A 22,830-nucleotide genomic window follows, 5' to 3' on the forward strand; every position below is an offset into this window, starting at 1 on the left:
TCTTAAATATCATAAAAATAAAAATTACTAAAAATAATAAAAAAATCTTCAAAACTAAAAAAAGGTCTACTAAATAAAAAAACTTATGACCTTTAAAATATATTGGCTTGGTCATGCATTAATTTTCCAGAAAAACACTTAAGGCTACGTTTGGTTGGGTGTAATGTAATCTAGCTTGTAATGTAATCAAATTTGTAATGTAATGTAATGTAATCTTGATTACATTACTACGTTTGGAAATATAATGTATGTAATATTTGATTATAAGGATGATTACATTCTTTTGTTTGGTATCTATTATTTTTTATCAGGAATGTAATTTGTATTATTATAAAATGACAAAAATGTCCTACGACCTCTACTGACGGTCGCTGCACTTCTGCCGCAGCCGTCGGTCGCCGGCCGGTGACGGCCGGCGGTCGGCGGTCGGCGGCCGGCGACGGCCGGCGACGGCCGGCGGTCGGCGGCCGACGACGGCCGGCGGTCGGCGGCCGACGACGACCGGCGGTCGGCGGTCGGCGGCCGGCGACGGCCGGCGGTCGGCGGCCGGCGACGGCCGGCGACGGCCGCCGACGGCCGGCGGCCGGCGACGGCCGGCGACGGCCGGCGGCCGGCGACGGCCGGCGACGGCCGGCGGCCGGCGGCCGGCGGCCGGCGGCGGCCGGCGGCCGGCGACGGCCGGCGGCGGTCGGCGGCCGGCGACGGCCGGCGGCCGGCGGTCGGCTGCCGGCGGCGGTCGGCTGCCGGCGGCCGGCGGTCGGCTGCCGGCGGCGGTCGGCTGCCGGCGGCGGTCGGCTGCCGGCGGCGGTCGGCTGCCGGCGGCGGTCGGCGGTGGACTAAGGGTGTATTCGGTATTTAAATTTTGGTGGGACGGTGACCTCGTAATGTAATCGGATTACATAGCATTTGCTTTGTAATCCAGATTACAAAACTTCACTACATTTTGTAATCCAGATTACATTACATTACAAGTTTAAAAGTGAAACAAACAAAATAATCTACCTTGTAACGTAATCAGGATTACATTACAAGACAGATTACGCCCTACCAAATACAATCTTAGGCAAAGGCTCCAGTGCATGGTTGTCCATAACTGGGCAAGTAAGATTCTGTGCTTACAAAAAGAAATCCGTCGAAGTTAAAAAAGCAAAAGGTTAAATCAAATTTTGTTGCCAATTTGAAATTCAATGAAGAGTAACCATGTTTAATTTCCTTTGGACTTGAGCTAACGTCAAACCGACCTATAGAACCTAATTATTAGGTGTCCCTGGGCTGCAAACATTGACCAAACCATAATCTTTTTTTTCGTGAAAAGGAAAAGTTAAGAAGAGGTTTCGGGAACAGAGCTTGATCTGTGACTTTCTAGAATAAACATCACTAGTAAACCAAGAAAAGCATCAAGTGGATTCACGTTGCAAGTGATGTTTTAATTGTATCGGTCAAAATTGAAGAACATGACTATATTAAATCATAAAGTGATATTTGGTGCCTCTGGGCATAGTGCAAGGGTGAACGTATGATATATTTGATGTAATTATCCGGAGTCGATTTTAAGATAGTGAATTTATCTTGTTTTGTAAACAGATCCTTGAAGGGCATAAGAGTCATTTTAAATATTCACTTGATTGTAGTAAAAGATCTCGTCTCTAGTAATCCATCCATAAGTTATATCAAGAGAATATATCATGGATGAATTTATAATCAACAGCTAAATAACTTAAAGACCGAAGGTATAGTTTAGAAGTCCAGTATTTTTTAGTTCCGCGATATTAATGTACTTTGATGTGACCAAAAAAAAAAAAAAAACTTGAGATATGAGGTGATGTGGCTTAATGTGACTTGTCTCCCCAAATTTATCATCCAATGTAAATGCAATCTCCTAGGCATCCTAATCCACGGGGAACTTCAGAGCTTATCCAAAGTCATACCCGTTTTGTCATTTTCCTCCAACCTTATCAGTCTCCACGCGACGCCCCACAACATGGAAATTAAAGATGTTAATATCATGGAGTCCATGTATTTAATGCCATCTTTAATATCAAGCTTACAATTAAAACAAATAAATTTTAAAATTCATGTTTCAAGTGCAAAAAAAACTCAATCAAAAAATTACAGGCTAAATAAATTAACAAATATCAATTTTTTAAACATTATGCAGGTTTACACAAAACAAGTTAATTGTAAAAATTATTTACATGCCCATATTAGATTTGTTATGACAACTTATGGGACAATCTTAAGACTCACATTTCAGAAGTAAATAAATTCATCTTATTTTATAAAATCATTATTTAAACAAACGCAAGAATATTTTTATACAATAGGCAGTAATATAGCTAAACTAGAAAGAAGCTTCTTCTTTAATCTCGGTGTCTTTATTAAGAGACATAATTATCCTAAATCTAAGAACATGTATTTTATCAATGATAGGCATTTTGCGAGCTTACACTACAAAACTAATAAGCCACCTGATTTTATTACTTCCCAATATGTATAAACAAAGCCACATCAAATAGTTGAAATCACTACTTACTCATTTGTAACTAAATTGTCATTCACAAATTGACTTTAATAACAGTTAGTTGGCTAACAATTTAGAATAAGCAATAAAATTTATTGGAGCAAAAGATGATATCGTTCAGTCAGACATCCAACTAAATATTTTATACTTATTGGAAATTAACCCCGAGTCCTATCCGAGCAAAACCCCACACAGGTACCATCTCTGCCAACACGTGAATGCAACAATAGAATATCATTCGACAAAAAGATAAAATCTATTACCCTAGCGGCCCTCATGGCTGTTCATACCATTAAGAGAGAGTAAATCAAGAAACTGAAACAAACCACCACATGAGAGGATATTTCTGTGACTTCGTCAAGATTCGATCCTTAATTCTACAAATCTATCATATGATAATTGACCCAACTATGTCATGAGAGCAGCAATAGAATCTTATTGATGATTGTAAGATAAATGTCAATTGAATATATGCTAACCTTAAATTATCCTGAAAGTACATCTTTAAACTATGTTTTGCACAACAACAATGTAGAAATAAAAAATTATAAATATGAATAAATATTTTGTTACCCATTGTGAAAAAAATATCATTATAATCGTTTTTTTTTTTTGAAAAATATGAAGATAATACTCTAAGTAGATTTATAAAAACTCTAGCTCAAGAAAAATGTATGGAACCTTTTGAAAGCAAAGAAATAACATTATCTTCATAGTTGAAAGATTAAAAAGCCCCTTGATCCATTTCTGAACGGAGGCATATATGCATTCATTGAATTTAACAATTAATAGATAGGAAAAGAATCAAACTTGATAAACTCTAATGAAGCACGAACAATAATGTCACAATAGGAAGTTTCAATTAACTTTATAACTAATCATAGCAGCTTTAGGTTCATATCCGTTGAAACCTATTTCTATTGACAATTGCTATTTTGTAGATTGTGAGATATGTATATATACATGGTGGCAAAAAAATGATTTGTTCGCCCCAACACCTCCGTAAGCTCGTCCCCATGTCAACATGGAAGAGATAAATCACGAATGACTATTTATCTTAGAGAATTGAATAGCGGATGGAGAAGGTGGCTATTAGATGAGATTTAATTTCAAATCTCATGATGACAACACCATCATACGCTAGCCAACTGTCCATCCCAAAGTGATGATACGTACACATACAATTCACTAACAGTCGAGAAACTCTTATCCAATAATAAGTAAGTGACTCGCCTACCTTAGTTTATTAAAAAAAATAAACTTAATTGATAATATAATAATTACATTTTAAAATGTTAGTTTGAACTTAATATTAAGAAATATAGTTAAATAATCTTCAAAGAATGTGTCAGGCAATATCCAATATTTCGTAACATAGCAATAGCAACTAAGGAGACACTTATCTATTTTTTCTTTCAAACAAGCAATTCGAACCTCTATCATTACAAAGGAGACCTCGGAGAGATAGAAGTTTAAGTTTCAATTGAAATCGTCTAGAAGATTAGATTGCCCAAAGTGTTTGGCGATCGCACACGATAAAGTTTGAGGGAGACGGAATAGAATAGGATCGAACGGCGTTCTCCGTGAACTATTTTTTAAAAGAAAATATTTAATGAAATCGATTAATCAGTATGCTGGGAAAAACAGGACGTAGCTGTGTAAAACATGGCAGGAAGAAACATAGAAAGGAGGCCCTTTAGGTCGTTATCAAAAGCGTGCTTTGGCGAGGCAAACCTGGTGGTTAAGGAAATTTTAACACAGTTGCTTAATAATTATTATAAAAATAGTTCTCGCCCTACGTGGCCTAATACTAACTTAGTACTTGTTATTATTTTAAAAAGAGTACTTTTAGGAAGATGGGACTCTAATTACCAATTCGCCATTGGCTAAATGGCGAAAGAGAGCTCTTCATTGACACATCCTCACAGTCGAATTTTGATCGGAGGGCGCAAAGTGGTCGGGCAGTACCTGTCCTGACACCTAGGCCTCCAAAAAGTTGATGCCTAGTAATTAATCAGTGACAGCGAGAGCAGAGGAGAAACGATACTGGACGATTATGTCGACCCAAAAAGGGCGGTCCCCACGCCCCACCACCCTTCGGTCCCTCAACCAATAAAAGCGTGGGTCCCGTTGCCTTTTGGCCATCCAGCTCGAGGCGCTACCAAAACGGATCGTCTGCAAATGTAGCAATACCGTTATGCTGCAACAGCAAACGCTGACGCTCCGATGTTCGTTTAAGGGGAGAGACAGAAGTTGGTGAGAGCGAAGCGTGTTGGTGAGACTGGAGCGGATCAAGAATAGGGTCGTAATGACGTCATCAGCGTCGTCATAGAGGAGGCTAAGCTGCCAAATTTGCCCCCGGCAGATAATGAAGCAGCACCCAAGCAATCTTTAGCCTCTTAAAACGAGTAAACTCAGCGGCCAAATCACACAATTCAACAACGGCAGAAGAACTGAAGAAGAGGAAGAAGAAAGAAGAAGCAGAGGAGGATAAAAAAACTAGAGGGATGGAAAGCAAGGCGGAAGGAAAGGGAGGATACTGGGCGGCGCTGGACGCGCGGCGGTGCGACTCGTGCAAGGCGACCGCGGCGGTGGTCTATTGCCGAGCGGACGCGGCGTACCTCTGCCGCGGGTGTGACGCACGCGTGCACAGCTTGGCGTCACACCACGAGCGCGTCTGGATGTGCGAGGTCTGCGAGCAGTCGCCGGCTGTGGTCACCTGCAAGGCGGACGCCGCCGCGCTATGCGACGCCTGCGATGCCGACATCCATTCCGCCAACCCCCTCGCTAGCCGCCATGAACGCGCTCCGGTCGTACCCTTCGTCGAGCCACTCTCAGACGCCCACATCAAACCCTCGACTGCTACCGCCGCCGCCGCTGCTGACGCAGGCGGTGGCTGGTTCCCCGTCGGCGAAGCGGCTATCCTGGGCGATAGCAACAACGAGGCGGCCCAAGACGTCGATGCGGCTGCAGCCTCCTGGCTCCTCTCATCCCAAGGGCATTCTAACTTCAAGAGCTTGATCGGGGCGGCTGAACTCAAATCAACTGATTATTTCTTCTCAGATGTAGATCCATACCTGGATCTGGAGTACGCCACTTCGATGGACGCTCGATTCCACCAATCGGACAGCGTCGTCCCCGTCCACAACAAGGCTGCCAGTTTTGATGGCGGAGCCCCGGCTCTTCCATCGTTCCAGCTCCCTGCGGGTGGCTGTATAGAACTCGATTTTGCTGCGTCCAAGGCCTCCTACAGTTCCCACACTACCCACTCCGTTAGCCACAGCGTAAATCCACAAGAAACCCTCAGGATCTATGATAATTTTCTTATTGTATAATACTTACCCGCCTGATTCTTTTCCTGGAACTGAGCAGATGTCATCTTCGGAGGTCGGCGTGGTACCGGATGGCAGCGTGATGGCGGACGGGAACGATCCCTACGCCGGAGCTGCCGGGAAGGCGGCAGCGCAAATGGATCGTGAGACTAGGGTCATGCGATACCGCGAGAAGAGGAAGAACCGTCGATTCGAGAAAACGATCCGGTACGCGTCGAGGAAGGCGTACGCGGAGACGCGGCCGCGGATCAAGGGGCGATTCGCCAAGCGAACGGACATCGACGCGGAGGTCGACCGCATCTACTCCTCCGCGGCCGCCGCTGCCGCTGCGCTTATGGCGGACTCCGCTTACGGCGTCGTCCCATCGTTTTGAGGGCGATCGATCGCCGCTTGTAACTTTTAAGATGTAACGATATTCCTCTCTCTGTTCCCCTCTTCCGCTTTATATAGATTATTATATGCCTAAATTAAGCTGTAAACTGTATGTAACCTTCCGATGCCGTCGGCACGCGAATCTTGATGTTTCATTTTTGGAGGGCTCTTCAACTTTTTAAGCGCTTTCTCTTCCATACCTTTTTTCTTTTTTAAACACTTTGCGAACTCTTTTCGATATGAATTCCTTCCTTATTGGTGGTCTGATGAAGCAATACGCACACTAATCATGATCAAATAATTTACAAGTCAAGCTCTAAATTAAATAACACAAACGCAAGCAAAGAAATCAAATCTCAAAATCTAAATGATGCTAGGCATCGATATAACAATCTGCTGCCGAAGCGTAATCAGCCATCTCATCCACCTGTGACTCAGGGATCTTCCAAATCAGTGATTCCGCAGAATCATGGTCCTTCCTCAACAGATCCAATACCTGGAATTTCCTATCATTATGTTCAGCAAATTTACGTAGGTGACGAAGATCGAACAAGCATTGAGCGATCGAGGCTAACTAACCTCCGTCATTGATGGCCGCCAAAACGATGATTGTCTCAGGCAATAGGAGGCTGTAAGGACTAGTCTCTGCATCTGATCTCTTTCATACTTACCTCCAAGTTTAGAATCAGCCAGTTCATCTATTTTTCCCGACTCCATTAGCGGTTTTGCCTGATCGACGTTCGAACATATAAGCAGTGATTCGTCGCTGAAGAACTAAGAGCAGATTAGTAGACAGTGTGTGTTAGTTCGCTTACCCACACAAGCAAGCTCTGTTTTGAAGTGTCCACCGGCCTCCTACCAGATACTATCTCCAACAATAGGACTCCGAAGGCAAAGACATCAGTCTTCTCATCGACGATACCGTACATGAAGTATTCTGGTGCTAGATACCTGTTCAACACGAACAAAGCTCATGTATTCTCAAATCTTTATCTTTCTTAAAATCTGCTGATTGCTGATGTTACCCGAAAGTGCCTTCGATCGGAACGACGGAGTGATGAGTCCACTGTTTAGGAAGCCATTTTGCTAGTCCAAAATCTGAAATCTGAAACAAGAAGAAGAAGAAGAAGAAGAAGAGGGGAATCAAGCCTACACAATCTCGCTAACATATTTTGTTTAGCTGAAGCTCCACCTGGGGTTCAAAGTCTGGACCGAGAAGAACATTAGACGCCTTGATGTCCCTGTGGATGATGCGATGCCTGCAGCATTTATGAAGGTAATGCAAACCTCGGGCTACTCCAATGGCGATCTTGTACCTCACTGGCCATTCCAGAAACTTGCCGCTTTTACCTGGAGCAGCGAGAAGCTGAGTAAATTTCTTATCCACGATTGCGCATGTAAGTAAACATTAGAGGATGAAATGAGGGAGTGATTGGCAGATGTCACACTGTGAAGTGCTGATGCCAAACTGCCATTGCAGGACAAATCGAAGACCAGGTGGAGGCCGTTCTCAATGCAACAGCCTATCAAATTGGCCGTGTTTGGATGGCAGATATGCCCAAGTATGCCAAGCTCGGCCAGGAACTCTTTCTCCTTCTGCTGGTCTCCATTTCCTTTGGCCAATGTTTTTACTGCCACTCTCTGGCCACTGTGAAGGGTCCCCTTGAACACTTCTGCAAACCCACCTCTCCCCACCAAGTTGTCTGGTCTCCATGATCAATAGGAAATTAAGATGAGTTGAATTATCAATGAAGTATGACTGATCGTTCCAATTGTTTATTTGTCATCCCACCTGCGTGAAAGCTATTTGTGGCACGCGAAATCTCGTCGTAGCTGAAGCACCTCCAAGAAGGCTTCAAGTCTTCAGTGTAAGAAGAACAAATCTCACTGTCCTTGCCCATTAAATCTCCTGATGAGCGAGACTTAAGAAAGAAGAGCTTCAGGGAGGACAGCCTCCTCCAGAAGCTGGCCCGACTGCGCCTGGGAGTCACACTGTTGCATGTACTCGAGCAGTCCTCCACTGCTTCCAGGACTCCCCTCGGTGAATCTTTCTCGCAAATGCTTTCGGTCGAAGAATTTTGGCTTCCCCTCTTTGAAGCTGATCCTAAGAGCTTGTGAAATGGAGATAGAACTTTAGCCGTGTTGGTGTTGTCTTTGCTAGCCCATCTGGAACTCAAAGAACTGTTGTCTGCATTGCCGTCGATGTTGCTTAATTCATCATAACGAGAGAAGATTCAACTTATTTTCAGAAGATAGATTGCTTGTACCATCGCATGTCGACGAGTCTAAATCACGATCTTTTCTTGGAGGTTGCTGCAAACCGATGCCGACTATGGAGCAGCCTTCAGGAGCATTCTCGAAGCAATACTTTAAAATTTCAAAGGAGCTCCTGAAATTCCAGAGAAAGATATTAACGTGATCACTGGATCGGTTTGTAGTATTAAGCTGTATATCTACATTACGATTAAGTTTCACTAGTCTAAAATTTGGGGGAAAACTTATGCAACAGGACTTACCTTCTTGGTAAATTCCTTGACCTGCCAAGAACAAGGAAGCTGGCCTCATTTAATGCTGCTTCATCAATGAGTCCTCTTCCAATGCTAGAACTAGCCCTCACCTTTGCCTCCAACCTCACCTGAAACAGAGCACGCACTATAGACGTCCATTTTTGCATCTCGTTACTCAGGTTAAGTAATTTGTGTCTATTTATACCTGTTTAGTTTGGCACATCTCAGCAAACTCTCCGAGAGCAGAGATCACAAAAGCCTTAGCCTGGCGAAACATGCTCTTCTCAAAACTCATCCCCTTCTCTTCTTTCCCAACTGCTACACTCATCGGAACCAATAAAAAACTAATTTTTATAATAATTGCAAACTTGATGTGCCAACTGATACCAACCAAGAACATGCAAGGCGACGATTGTGTCATTTGGATGAGCAACAGTGACAGACCATGCAAGCAGCTGCGAGCTTTCTCCGCCATCAAGTGAAACACCGACTAGCAACTTAGCAGCAGGAGGAACACTGACACTCTCCTCTACTGAATCCATGGCGAACATTTTCGGGTCGTTTTCCTGCAACTCGATGAGGGACAAGATGCTGCTCTTGCTGCTTGGAATTTGTAGGGAAGAGCAACATCGAATTGTGGAGACCACCGTATGGGATCACTCATATAGCCTTGCTTAAGAAGCATAACGGGGTTGGATTACTATCCTGAATATATGCATGGAGAGAAGCTGACTGGAGAGAAAGAGAAGCCATGGCGTTGTCACTTGTCATTGCTGAATTTGCTTATGCCGGAGATATTGGAGTTTGGTAGGAGGAGGTTTGGGACGGAAGCAAAGGTCTGCAAATTGATTTTATCTTGAAGTTCAAGACAGGGCATGTGGCCGAGAGAGATGATGAAAAGGTTCATTAAGTTGTGGATTAGGGGTTTTAACTATATATCCTAGAATTCCACTAGGCTCTCCTTGTGCTTTTCTACCTTCAAATGACAACGCTTGTCAATGTGAGAACAGTATGATATACTTTTCTTCAGTAGCATCTAAACTATAATTTAATAGTGCATAAAATATGACATAATAATATTTAGGATAAAGTTTGATAATTTATAATATAATTTAGTAATAATTAAGCTACAACAACTAAGATAGGATTCTAGCTGTAATATAAGTTTTTTATTATTTATTATATGATATAATTTAACTAATACGGTGATAAAAATAGTCATTAAAAATGGGTCAAAGCAGTAAAAATCGATTCACATATAGGTCAAAGTCAAATAGTCAAAATCATAGGATCAGGTGAACTATGAGACCGCGGACTGTGGATGGCCAAGCGTGCCTCTAGAGTCGGTTGAATGTGAAAGGCCGACCAGACCATCAGTCAAGAGTCAAACACTAAGTTATCCGGCCCATCGCCCTGACATAATGCGCCTATTGTACTTTTTTAGAAGTTTGTGCTTCATAGACGTATTTCAACTTGTCTTTTATTAGAAAGCTTTGAAAAATACGTATATACTTTGGGATGCGTGCATAGACGATATAGCGGTGGTAAAAGGCGACTACACTCACCCCCAGCTCCCCCGCCAACCTGTTTCAGGACCAACACGGAGGAGGTAAATTGCGGGTGGCTACTAACCTTTTAAATAGTGACTAACGCATAAGGGAGGCATTTACCTCGGCTATGCCAAGATTCGAACCTCAGACCTCATGATGGCAGCACCTCATGCGCTGACCACTAGACCGTCCCAAGGGGGCGTGCACAGACGCTATAGTGACACTGTAAAAGGGGGTCTCCATCTACAAGCGGAGGTATGCGATGCTTCATATTTGAACACGCTCATTGCTACAGTCTTTTTACTATTCTTCTCCTCCTCATACATGGATCACTGACTTGAGCGTCTGAGGGCCAACGTTGAGGACCCCTTTCCTAGCCCAACACTAACATTCTTGCTTTTGCAGGACAACACGAGGTCTTCATCAAGTCAATAGCAGAGTCACATTCCCAGCTAACCGTCTACTCAATTTTCGAATAGAATCATATTTGGGACAGTCTGTGGGAACTTCACCTGCATCCATGACATCAAGATGGAGGACGATAGACGACTCACCACCGTGATGTTAACCCAAGAAGAGTTAGAGATACTAATAAATGCTCGAGCTGTAAAGATGGTTCAACAGCAATAGGAGATAGCAGCCGACTGCTGAGCACTGAACGACCTAGCTGTATAGGCAACAAGTCAACAAGCTGACCAAAGAACTTGAGTGGAAGACCCTGCTAGCCGCATGCTGAACCACTAGCCGACTGGCACCTTCCATCAAGCACTGAACACGCCGATCCTGTACCACAGGGTATTATTCTACACACTCTCGGAGGAGCATGGTCGAGCTGAAAGGACACAAGGATCATCTTCCTATAACACGCTCGTCTAGAATGTACTAAAAGGCAAAACACCCCGACTCGACAACTCTCCCGAGCGGATCAATAGGCAATTCTCCCAAAAATCTTCGACGATCAGGTGCCACCTCACTTCAGGCCTCTAACGATCAGAGAGTATACATGGTCGACTGATCCCGAAGACAACCTACTCAAATTCGATAACATGGTCATGCTCAACCAGTACACCGACGGAGTTAAATGTCATGTATTCCTCACCATGCTATCTGGTTCGGCGCAGAGGTGGTTCAAGCACTTATCGATTGGCGCCATCTGTGCCTTCAAAGACTTCCGAGCAACTTTTCTTCAGCACTTTGCTAGCAGTCGTTGCTATCAAAAGACGAATGTGAACATGTTCTCATTCAAACAGAGACCCAACGAAACGTTACGGGCCTAAATTAAAAGATTCAATTAAGTGACCATTAACGTCTCATTAGCCACCAAGGAAATTTTGGTGAGTGTCTTTTCCAAGGACTTACATATAACAATTTCTTTTGCTCACTTATCAGGAAGCCTCCAAGAGATTTCAATCATTTGCTTGGACAGGCTATGAAGTACAACAATGTTGAAGATGCCCAGTCAACTCGGAAAAAAGAAGTGATCCCCGAGCCTACAGCTGTCCCAGAATGTTGAGCGACCCACACCCATCCGCTGCCAAAAGGGCCCCGAGTGGGCCCAACACAGCAACACCAAGAGCCCCGAGCTCATGCAGTCTAGTATGTAGAGATCGAGTGGGCAAAATTCACCGAGCCCTAATAGTGGGCCCTGCTCTTTTGTCCTTATCACCGCTTGGTAACTCATAATATGAAGGATTGTTACCATCTCAACCCAAAGTCGCGTTGACTGACTCCCCAAAGATTTTGTTGTTGATCGCCCTCTCTTGATCACCACCATTACCACCGATTAGGTAGACAACATGATCAAGGTCATGCACCTGCCGAGTAGCACCCACCATAGCCCCAGCAAAGAGATAATCAGAGGTCTACTCAAGTAGCTGCCAAGTGGCCATGCCTGTTAGCCCGGGAGGAAGAAAATCATGGTAATGTCACCTGAGGTGACATTGGCATGATAACAGGAGGCCCGATCGATGATGGTTCCAATCGAGCTAGGAAGTCACATGTCAGGAGGTTGGAGATCTACACAGTTGGGTGCAGTGAAGAAAAAGCACAGGGACTAAAAATTAGTTTTGGTCCTCGAGATTTGGAGGAAGTGGAGGTCCCTCATGACGACGCCTTAATTATAAAGGATGTGATCGCCAACTATAACATCCATCGGACCTTTGTTGACATGGGCAGCTCGATCAACATTATATTCAAGAAGGCATTTGATCAACTTTAGATAGACTGAAGTAAACTTCATCCCATGATGACTGCATTATACAGGTTCACGAGTAATGACATGTTTCTGATCGACTAGGTTCGGTTGGCCATTTCTTTGGGGGAGGAGCATTTTACGAGCTTCATCATAGTGGATGTGTCTTTTGCGTACAACATAATTCTTGGCCAGCCAGCGCTGAACAAGTTTCGAGTTGGCATCTCTATCTTTTATCAAAAGATCAAGTTTTCTGTTGACGACTCAGCCAGCGAAGTCAAAGGCAATCAGCTAGTGGCGCAAAGATGCTACATGGAGGTTGTAAGAGCTAAGTCTCGAGCCACTCGGAAAGCTTAACGACTTGAGGTCAACATAATTCGAGAGGCTCCCCCAACTCTGGTTTATGAAGAAAAAGAAGTACAAATCCATCCTAGCAAATCGAACGTCACCACGTTCATCGCAGCCGATCTGAACCTCGAGAAGAAGTCCATGTAAGGACTCCATGATAGTTTTGATGTGATCAACCAAGTCAAGTTAGGTCCTGTGTATGTTTGATGTCTTGTGCCTAAGTGTGCAGGAACTTAGGAGCACAGAAAGTAGAGTGAAAGATGCTAGTGAGAAGGATGGCACAGGAGAGAGTCGACCAGCTCAGTGCGTCTGAGGGACGAGGTGCTGCGGAAGAGTACACTGGCAGATGAGAAGGAAGCGTGCAACATTTTCAATGGACGAACAACATAAGCAGAAGCTTGGTTGAGGAGAAAGCCAGAAAATGGGTTCAGATGAGTTCTATTCTGGATGGTTGAAATCACCCAAGGAAACAGAGTCGGAATAGAGGAGAAATCGGATAGTCAACGCTATGTTGACTATCTGGACTCCTAGACTAAGTCCAGGCGCCCGAACTGGACCGAGCACCCGGACCCTTGGGGGCAGCTCGGGGCACCTCCTCGACGCAGGGATGTGTTAGCCACGTATGGGCGCCCAAACCAGGATAAGATTTTCCAGTTCAAGCCGATGCCAACCATTGCGACGTAGATAAAGTTTTATCCACGTCTAGGCGCCTAGAGCCCTTCCAAGTGCTCGAAGCTACTATGTCAACAAATGGTCAGATTCGACTAGTAGACTATACATAGAGCCCTTATCTCAGTAGTTTAAAACAACACTTGTAAATGACTTCTGTACTTTAACTTGTATGTCTGTTATTTACTTTTCTATTCTTTTAATGTTGTAAGAGGTTACTCTGCCTATAGGAGAAAGAGATTTTCATAAGCTACATTTGTCTTGGATTAGCAATCCTCTTATTGTAAACCAAGTAAATATTTGGACCTCTGTCTTTATTTTATGCATTTACTTTATGTTTCTAAACAAGTGTTTGTCTTACTTAGTCCAAAGATCGAGAAAGGATATTCTTTTAATTTTAGGCAATTCACTCTCCCTCTTGTCAACCGAATAGGAACCTGCAATTGGTATCAAAGTAAGAATGCTTTAAAAGAACTAACCGTCAATCGAAGCAAAAAAATCAATGACCGGACCAACCCTTAACCAGCCAAAGTTTAAGGGGGAGTTCGTCCACTGAAAACGCCAAATAGAGGTATTCCTATAAACTGATTTTGAAATTCTCTTAATAATAAAATATGATTTTGTAGTTCCTACGGATCAACAAGGAGAAGAGAAAGAAGAAATCAATGAACAAAGAAGGAACAAAGTGATTTTGTAGCAAATAGCATAATGGAATACCACTTGCTAAGTGTATTGCCGCCTCAAGAAGTCAACCGTATCGGAAGCTACTCATCAGTCAAAGAACTATGGGAAAAATTCTTGAAGCTCCATGAAGGAACATTCGAAGCGAAGCTGGCACAACGAGACCTTCTTCAAAATCAACTAACAAACATCCATCTAGAAAAGGGTGAGAAGATAGCCCAACTACACGCGAAGATCAAAGAGCTGATCACCGGGCTGGTCAACCTCGACGAAAAGGTAACCAATCGGGACTCATATTCTATGCGCTCAACGCCTTTTCTAGAACCCCTGAATGGACTTCGATCATAGACACCTACTATATCTCGAAAGACTTAGAGGTAAGTACCTTAGAAGAACTATTTCTAACTTTAAAATTGTATGAATCCAGATGTGCATGGACAAGTAAAGAGTTAAGCCAGAACCTGGCACTAAAAGCCACCAAGGACAAACCCGAGACAGACTCGGCTATTGATGCAGACCAAGAAACTTATATGATAAGAAAATTCAAAAAGTTTATTAAATCTAACAAATTTAAAGAAATACAGACCAGAAAAAAATCCAAAAAATAAAATAAAAGTTCGATGCTACCATTACTAAAAAGGACATATAAAGGAAGACTGTCCAGATCTCAAGAATGAGAAAGAAATAGGGCCAAAGTGAAACAAGCACAAAAATCTCAAGGTCACTTGGGATGAGAGTTCATCATCCGAGTCCGAAATAGAAGCATATGCTAGACTAACACTGATGGCTAGTCATGAAAAACAAAGCAACTCAGAAGTTAGCATCGATAAAGGGGGAGCAACATCAGATGAATACAACAATGCAGGGAGAGAATCTAGCTTCAAATCTGATATGGCAAGTGAGGTATGTCTCTTACCTCTTGATCAATTGTATTTTGGTATTAAATCGATATCTAAACCAATGTGTAAATTAAAAACTAAAAATAAAAAATTTAAAATGGAGAATTTATAAATAAAAATAATCTTAGCAAAATCATGTTTAATAGAAGATTTTGATAAATTAAAAATTGGAAATGCTAATCTAAAAGAACAAATAAAAAGTTTAAAAAATTATGCATGTACAAATTTTACTACTTCAAATGTTAGAAATTATCAAGGACTAAATTGGTATTATAAATTTCATAAAGGTCAAATCAGAAATGTAATAAAAAGTATATTTAGGAAGGAACCTATATTGGGTTCCAAAATCATGTTTAGATTAAATTCTTTATACATATTTCTAATCTTAATTTGATTTAATATTTTTTTTAAATTATTTAAAGTTTTCAAATAAATTGTTTTGTATAATTTTTATTCTAAATTAATTAGATCTTAATTTTTCTGACAAAAAGAATTGCATTACTTATCTTTAAAAAAAAATTTTAAAAAATTATCGTTGTATTATTTTTTATTAATTTTTTAACTAAAATTATATTTTAAATTTAAAACTATTTTGATTTTCTTATATATTTCATTTTTTATGATAAAGAATCATTTTCTCTATCAAATAAAATATTTTTAAAATTTTTTACCGTTATTGAATTTTCTAAAAATTATTTATCTAAGTGATAATTTTAAATATTAAAAATTCTTGAAATTCAATTTTGAAATTTTATTTTTTCCTATAAAATACATGCTCTATTGTATTCTCAAAAAATATTTCAAGATTTTTCGAGCTTAAAAATTATTTTTAAGTATTTTTTTTAAGAAAATACATCTTTTGTAGAAATAATTTATTACTATTTAAATTAATTTCATTTTTCATGAAAATTTTATCACCGCCTTGGACGTGTCTATTTAACCATTATAAAAAAATTTAAAATTTTTTAACAATTACAAATAATTTTAAAATTATTTTTTTTAATTTCTCTATAAATCACAAAATTTAGTTTTCCAAAATATACTTTCCAATTTTCTAAGTGTTAGTTAATAATTGTGTAACCCTTAATTTTTTTGTCCCTATTTTTAATGTGATCAAAGGGAGAGAATTATAAATTAACTCTAGAGGGAGGTACATTTTAATTTGTTTATTTAATCCTTTAATTTGCATATTCATTTATTTTAATATTTTATTTTTTTTCCTAACTTAATTTGAATTGGTCCACATCAAAAAAGGAGAGATTGTGAGTACTCTATGATAGTTTTGATGTGATTAGCCAAGTCAAGTTAGGTCCTGTGTATATTTGATGTCATGTGTCGAAGTGTGCAGGAACTCAGGAGCACAGGAAGTCTAGAGAAATATGCAGCTAGCGAGAAGCACGACACAAGAGAGAGTCAATAGGCTCAGTACGTCCGAGGGACGAGGTACTGCGGAAGAGTACATGGTGGGTGAGAAGAAAGTGCGCAGCATTTTCAAGGGATAAGAAGTCAGAGCAGAAGCTTGCTCGAGAAGAAAGTCTGAAAATGAGTTCGGGTGAACCCTATTTTGGATGGCCGAAATCACCCAAGCGTTCGAAGTCGAATGGAGGAGAAACCGGACAGCCAACACTATATTAACTGCCTGGGTGACTGGATCAAATCCGAGCATTTGGACCAAGTCCAGGCGCTCGGACTCCCTGGGGGTAGCCCGGGGTGCCTCCTCGATAAAGGGATGTGTTAGCCGCATCTTGGTGCCCGGACAGGATAAGATTTTCTAGTTCAAGCCGTTGCAAATCGTTGTGACGTGGATAAAGTTTTATCAATGCTTAGGTGTCTAGAGCCCTTCCAAGCACCCAGAGCTGCCATGTCAGTAAACGGTCAGATTCGACCAGCAAGCTATAAATAGAGCTTTGGTGTCAGTAGTTTAGAACAACACTTATAAACGATTTCTATAATTTAACTTGTAGTTCTATTCTCTACTTTTTTTACACTTTCAACGTTGTAAGAGACTACTCTGTCTTTGGGAGAAGGAGATTTTAGTGAGTTACATTTACCTTGGATTAGCAATCATCTGATTGCAAACTAAGTAAATATTCGTGCCTCTGTCTTTATTTTATGCATTTACTTTTTGTTTCTAAACAAGTGTTTGTCTAACTTAATCCAAAGATCGAGAAAGGATATTCTTTTAATTTTAGGCTGGTTGCTTGCTTAAAGTAGAATCATGATGTATTTGCACAAACCACCCACGAGCTCTTGGGAATCTCCCCGGTAATAATGTAACATGAGTTACACGTCCGACCCAACACTCAACCGGTCAAGCAAAAGAAAAGGGACTTTGGGGAGGAGCAGAATCAAATCATTTGAGCGGAGGTGGAAAAGCTACTTGAATTTGGACATATTAGGGAAGTGCAATTCTCAAGCTGGCTTGCCAACATTGTTCTGGTATCCAAGTTAGGGAATAAGTGGCAGGTCTGCATCGATTTCAGAGACCTGAACAAGACATTCCCAAAAGACTACTACCCTTGGTCGCGCATTAATCTGAGGGTGGACTCTACCACTGGCTACGAGTTGATATGCATACTGGATGCTTATCAAGTATACCATCAAGTCCCACTCGCCAAGGAGGACCAAGAGAAAGTTAGCTTAATCACGATCGACGGAACTTATTACTACAATGTCATGCCATTCGGACTGAAGAATGTCGGGGCAACATATCAAAGACTCATGAATAAAGTGTTTCGAAATCAAATTGGCTAGAATATGGAGGTATATGTTGATGACATATTAATAAAATTCCTCCAGACTGCTAATCTTTTGCAGATATCAAGGAGACGTGTCAAACCTTGAGAAAATATGGAGTTAAGTTGAACCCCGATAAATGCAAGTGGACGTTTCCTTGGTTACATCGTAACCGAGCAGGGAATCGAAGCAAATCCGAGCAAAAGAAAGGCACTCCAAGGCATGCCCCCTCCACGTAATCTAAATGAAGCTCAGCATCTGACCGAACAAATTATAGCCTTGTCAAGATTTATCTCTAAATCATCTAATCGGAGCCTACCATTTTTCAAGATTCTACGCCGAGCCCCCAAATTCCAATGGGACACTGAATATGATAAAGCACTGGAAGAGCTTAAAGTTTATTTATCCTCTTTACCTATACTGGCAAAGCCCACTGCTGATGAGCCACTCTAGATCTACTTGTCTTCCATAGAGCGGGTCATCGGGTTGGTTATGGTGCGACAAGACGACCATGAATAACAGTCGGTATATTTCCTAGCTAAGGCATTTATTAAAAAATATTGAGTGTTGTCGCTACACCTGTCTCAAGAAGTTGGCGTACACGCTAGTTTTAGCCGCTAGAAGCTTACATCCATAATTTCTCTCTCATCCCATAATCGTATTAACTAATAGTACACTAGGCAGAGTTTACCTCAATCCTGAGGTGTCCGGATGGTTAATTAAATGGACAATAGAATTGAGCAAGTTTGACATATAGCACCAGTCTAGATCGGTCATCAAGGTGCAGACCTTAGTTGATTTTATGATAGAAATATAGAATCCTAAGCCAGAGGAAACATGGAGAATCATGTAGATAGATCTTCTACTCAATAGGGCAATGGAGTGGACATACACTTAATATCATCGCGCGAAGATAGAATGCAACTATTTGTTCTGTGGTACTATCGGACCACAAATAATGAGGTAGAATATGAGGCTCTGATCACTGGTCTGCAAGAGGCCAAGCTTGTGAGCGTCACACAAATTCTCATCCACTCAAATTTCCAACTGACAGCCGAGCAACTTTTAGGTACCTTCAAAATAAATAATATCAAGCTGAAATTATATGCTAAGACTTTCAAAAAGTTAAAGGCAGGATTCCAAGAAGTAATCATACAAAAGATCCCCTAGGTGGATAACTAATATGCAGACGAGCTGGCCAAGCTAATAAGTTCTTTAAGCCCAGTATCACTGGATAGGCTGATTGAGCAGGTGATGTTGGTAGCTCATATCAAGAGATTGGCTGAAATAGAAGTGCCAAGTGATTGGAGGACACCTTTGATTGAGTTCCTCCGATCAGGCAACGTGCCGACTGATTGGGAGCAGGCTCGGTTGATAAAAAAAGAGAGTTGGGTGGTTCACATTAATAGGAGATCACTTATACAAGAGAGTTTTCTCGAGGTCATTTCTCAAATGCATCAGATCGGAAGATGTTCAATATATCTTGCAAGAAGTACACTAAGACTCTTGTTGCAGTCATCCGAGTGATCGTTCATTAGCTTGAAAAATCTTATTGGCTGGATATTTTTGGCCTACCTTACAAGCAGATGTTGCTTAGACAGTAGCCACCTACTCAACATGTTAAAGACACTAGAAATACCCCATTGACCTACCGAAGAGTTGAAGGTATCAATTATCTCTTGCTCGTTCGATTAATGGGGCATGGATATTATTGGACCTATTCCCATGATGATCGGTCAGAAAAAATTCCTCCTCATAGTTGTGGACTACTTTTCTAAGTGGGTGAAGGTCGAACCACTTGCTAAGATAACTAAGCAGATGATTATCAAATTTTTATGGTAAAATATTGTGTGTTGGTTCGGCATTCCTCATAAGCTTGTCTCTGACAACGGAAGGAAATTTTAAGGATGGAGGCTTAAAGAATGGTGTGCTATCTATGGTATTCTGTATGCCTTCACTTCAGTAGATTATCTCAGAGCAATGGCCAGGTAGAGGTCACTAACAGAGAAATCATCAGAGGACTCAAAACTTAGCTCAACCACCTTGGAAGAAGCTAGGTTGATGAGCTTCCAAGTGTACTATGGGCATACCGCACTACTCCTTGAGAAGCCACCGGCATAACTCCTTTCCATTTGATGTATGGAGGAGAAGTAGTAGTGTCGGTCTAAATAAGAGTGGAGTCCGATCGGAGATAGCAATACGACGAAAAAAATTTTGAGCATTGTCTTATGGAGTAGGACTTAATAGATGAAATAAGTGAAAAAGCAGTCATTTGGCTAATGACGTACCGACAAAGAATAAAGTAGAATTACAATAGAAGGGTTATTCCAAGATATTTTCAGGTCAACCACTTAGTATGGAAGAGAATCAAACTAGTCGGCGATGTTAGCAAGCTAGAGGCTCGTGGTGTGGACCATATAAAGTGATACAGAAGCTTAGCTTGGGATCTTACTCTTTGCATGATGACAATGGGAGGAATCTGGACCGACCATAGATTGCAAACTATCTACATCCTTATTCGGCTGGGTAATAATTTTACGATTGAATTTATGTAAATTGTAAAAATATTTGTTCTATCAATGTAGGAAGATTTAAATGGAAAATCACTAAGTGTTCCAAACTCTCATGTCGTTCGACCGAGTTATAAGTGAGCAAGCTCTCACACCAAGTGTCCTAGACTCTCGAGTTGATCAGCCAAGTTATAAGTGAGCATACTCTCACACTTTCAGACTCTTAAGCCAATCGACCTAGTCATAAGTGAGTATGCTCTCACGCTTTCAGACTCTTGCATCATTCAACCGAGTTATAAGTGAGCAAAGTCCTTGCGCCAAGTGTCCCAGACTTTCGAGTCGATCGACCGAGTTATAAATGAGCATGCTTAACACTTCCAGACTCTCACGTTGTCCGACCGAGTTATATGCAAGCAAAACTCTCGTGCCAAGTGTCCTAGACTCTCGAGCTGATCAACCAAGTTATAAGTGAGCAAAGCTCTCATGCCAAGTATTCTGGACTCTCGTGTTGTTCGGCCAAGTTATAAGCGAACTAAGCTCTAGTACCAAGTATCCTAGACTCTTGTACCAATCGATCAAATTTTAAGTAAGCTTAGCTCTCGTGCTCTGTATTGGTCGAGTAGACCAGAGGAACTAAGTCTCAAATACTAAAATTAAGGTATAAATTAGCACATCTACATAACAAGAACTCTAAAACGCAGGACGGGAATGCATTGAACCAAACTCAAAAATTTTTTTACAAAGTTACTGGACGATTACAAGAAATGGTCAACAGACTTAAAAGTAGACCACGCCAGGTTGGCAATAACATCATCAGGAAGCCCCTCCAAGATTTTCTACCTTTTTATGAAGGGGGGAGGAACCTCGGCGAAAAGATAGTTACCTTCCTTTAGCTATTGAATGATCCCATCAATGTCATGGCTGAAAATCTTGATGGTCCAGTCATTCAGCATCTAGTTGAAATCCCTCGAGTGGAGATACTCCACTCTATAGCTTTCCAATCGGTCGGGCTCCTCCTCCTTATACTTAGCAAGTTCAGCCTTTAACGATCATAGCTCGACATCTTTCTCGTCGATTATTCTTTTGTGATCACCAAGCTGGAGTTCGTGGCTCGCTTGCTCGGTCATGCAGCCGACTTGCTCTGCCTCCTCCAACTTCTTCACTAGGGTCCAAGCCTCCTTATTCTTAATGTTGAGGTCCTCGATGATCCTGAACTTCTAAGCATTTGCCGAGCTGATCTTTGCCTCAAAGTTGTGGGCTTATTTCCTAAACTTCTCTAGCTCAATGGCTTGATCATGAATTTTATCCTTTTCCACGGTTAGTGCCACTCGAATTTGAGAAGCTGCTCAAATTGCTTCTCCAAGTCTTCTTTTAATTGTGTCATCTCCATAGTTAGGCGTTCGATCAAGACTTGGGAAGCACCTGCATCCCCGCCTGCTGTTTGCGCCTGCTTGAGCTCATGGTCCAATTGAGCCAGCCTTTGGCAGAGAGCCAGGCCATTGACCTAAAACTTTTACCCAGAGAAATTGGCTACATAAGGCCAAGCAGAGAGTATAAATTTAAAGATGATATACAAACTTAACCCGGTGGAATTTTGGCGGAACCGATCAGCCAACTCATCAGTAGGGATGGTCGCCACCCTGACTCTAGCTTTAGCCCAAGTCTGGGCTAGCGGACCCTAAATCCTTATCTTGTGTTCAGCCATGTGTGGCTACTCGGGATCAGGGTACCGCCATTTGTTAGTCGGTAATCTAAGGATGGTCGTCGCATGCCTATGTGAACTGGAGTCGATTGACTCTGAGCTAGCCTGATCCTTAGATTTGGACATTGGAGTTGAACGAATGGTTGAGTTGTTGGTTAATCCTAGGAAAACGTACCGGTTCCACTGTACAAAAATTTTTGTACAAGTGTTGAACCTTTCCTTAAATAACCTATTGTGTTCTTTAAAATTAAATTAGGAATCACAGACGGAACTTAACATCATTGATTCCAAATTTAACTCATTTGTTCTTAATGGTTTAGATTTGAATCGCAAGCAGAACTTAACACTATTGATTCAAATCCACCTAAGTTATTAATTTCATTAAATATTAATTTCCAAAATTGGCTTCCAGGACTGCATGGCGAGGCACATGGCCTTCTTGGATATGGGAGCAACCACCACCGCCTAGGGAAAATCTTTTAAGGAAAACTAATATTTAATTTCCTTAAATAACTCTAGGTTAACCAAAAAGAATAATCGAATCACAAATTCAAAAAAGAAGAAAACACAAACTCGAAAAATAAATTCAATAAACTAGATCTAATTGCCTCTTGTATATAGAATTCTTACAAAGAAAATAACTAGTATGATGCGGAAGAAAATTACTAGTTATACCTTCTCTTTGTAAGCTAATAACCTCAAGATCTTCTGCCGTATTCCTCGCCTCGCCTTGGACGTCGTGTGGGCGACGATCCTCCAAGATGAACACCACCCAAAAGAGCTTCTCCTCCTTGTAATATTCGGCCACCACC

At 41.5% G+C, this 22,830-nt stretch overlaps 3 protein-coding genes across 4 annotated transcripts; 1 reads left to right on the forward strand and 2 right to left on the reverse strand.

Moving 5' to 3' along the window:
- Positions 1-358: 358 nt before the first annotated feature.
- On the reverse strand, positions 359-4,404 carry LOC121972258 (proline-rich proteoglycan 2-like). The gene is made up of 2 exons (XM_042523946.1): positions 4,394-4,404; positions 359-878 (listed from the first exon to the last, which is right to left on the reverse strand). The coding sequence occupies exons 1-2, from the start codon at positions 4,402-4,404 to the stop codon at positions 359-361; spliced, it is 531 nt and encodes a 176-aa protein (XP_042379880.1).
- Positions 3,541-6,399, forward strand: LOC121969608 (zinc finger protein CONSTANS-LIKE 5-like). The gene is made up of 2 exons (XM_042519796.1): positions 3,541-5,805; positions 5,894-6,399. Exons 1-2 carry the CDS (start codon positions 5,029-5,031, stop codon positions 6,224-6,226), a joined length of 1,110 nt encoding a protein of 369 aa, XP_042375730.1. The 5' UTR covers positions 3,541-5,028; the 3' UTR covers positions 6,227-6,399.
- LOC121969606 (probable receptor-like serine/threonine-protein kinase At5g57670) lies at positions 6,387-9,592 on the reverse strand. 2 transcript variants are annotated; one of them, XM_042519793.1, is made up of 11 exons: positions 9,124-9,592; positions 8,938-9,047; positions 8,742-8,860; positions 8,493-8,614; positions 8,018-8,413; positions 7,674-7,928; positions 7,418-7,575; positions 7,251-7,330; positions 7,041-7,176; positions 6,805-6,954; positions 6,387-6,721 (listed from the first exon to the last, which is right to left on the reverse strand). In XM_042519793.1, the coding sequence occupies exons 1-11, from the start codon at positions 9,281-9,283 to the stop codon at positions 6,599-6,601; spliced, it is 1,809 nt and encodes a 602-aa protein (XP_042375727.1). In that variant the 5' UTR covers positions 9,284-9,592; the 3' UTR covers positions 6,387-6,598. The 2 variants fall into 2 exon arrangements, with proteins under 2 accessions (XP_042375727.1, XP_042375726.1); XM_042519792.1 differs by having other exon boundaries at positions 8,938-9,050; positions 9,124-9,581.
- Between the last annotated feature and the right edge of the window lie 13,238 nt (positions 9,593-22,830).

The sequence above is a fragment of the Zingiber officinale genome, chromosome 4A (genome assembly GCF_018446385.1).
Source record: "Zingiber officinale cultivar Zhangliang chromosome 4A, Zo_v1.1, whole genome shotgun sequence".
Lineage (NCBI taxonomy): Eukaryota > Viridiplantae > Streptophyta > Magnoliopsida > Zingiberales > Zingiberaceae > Zingiber > Zingiber officinale.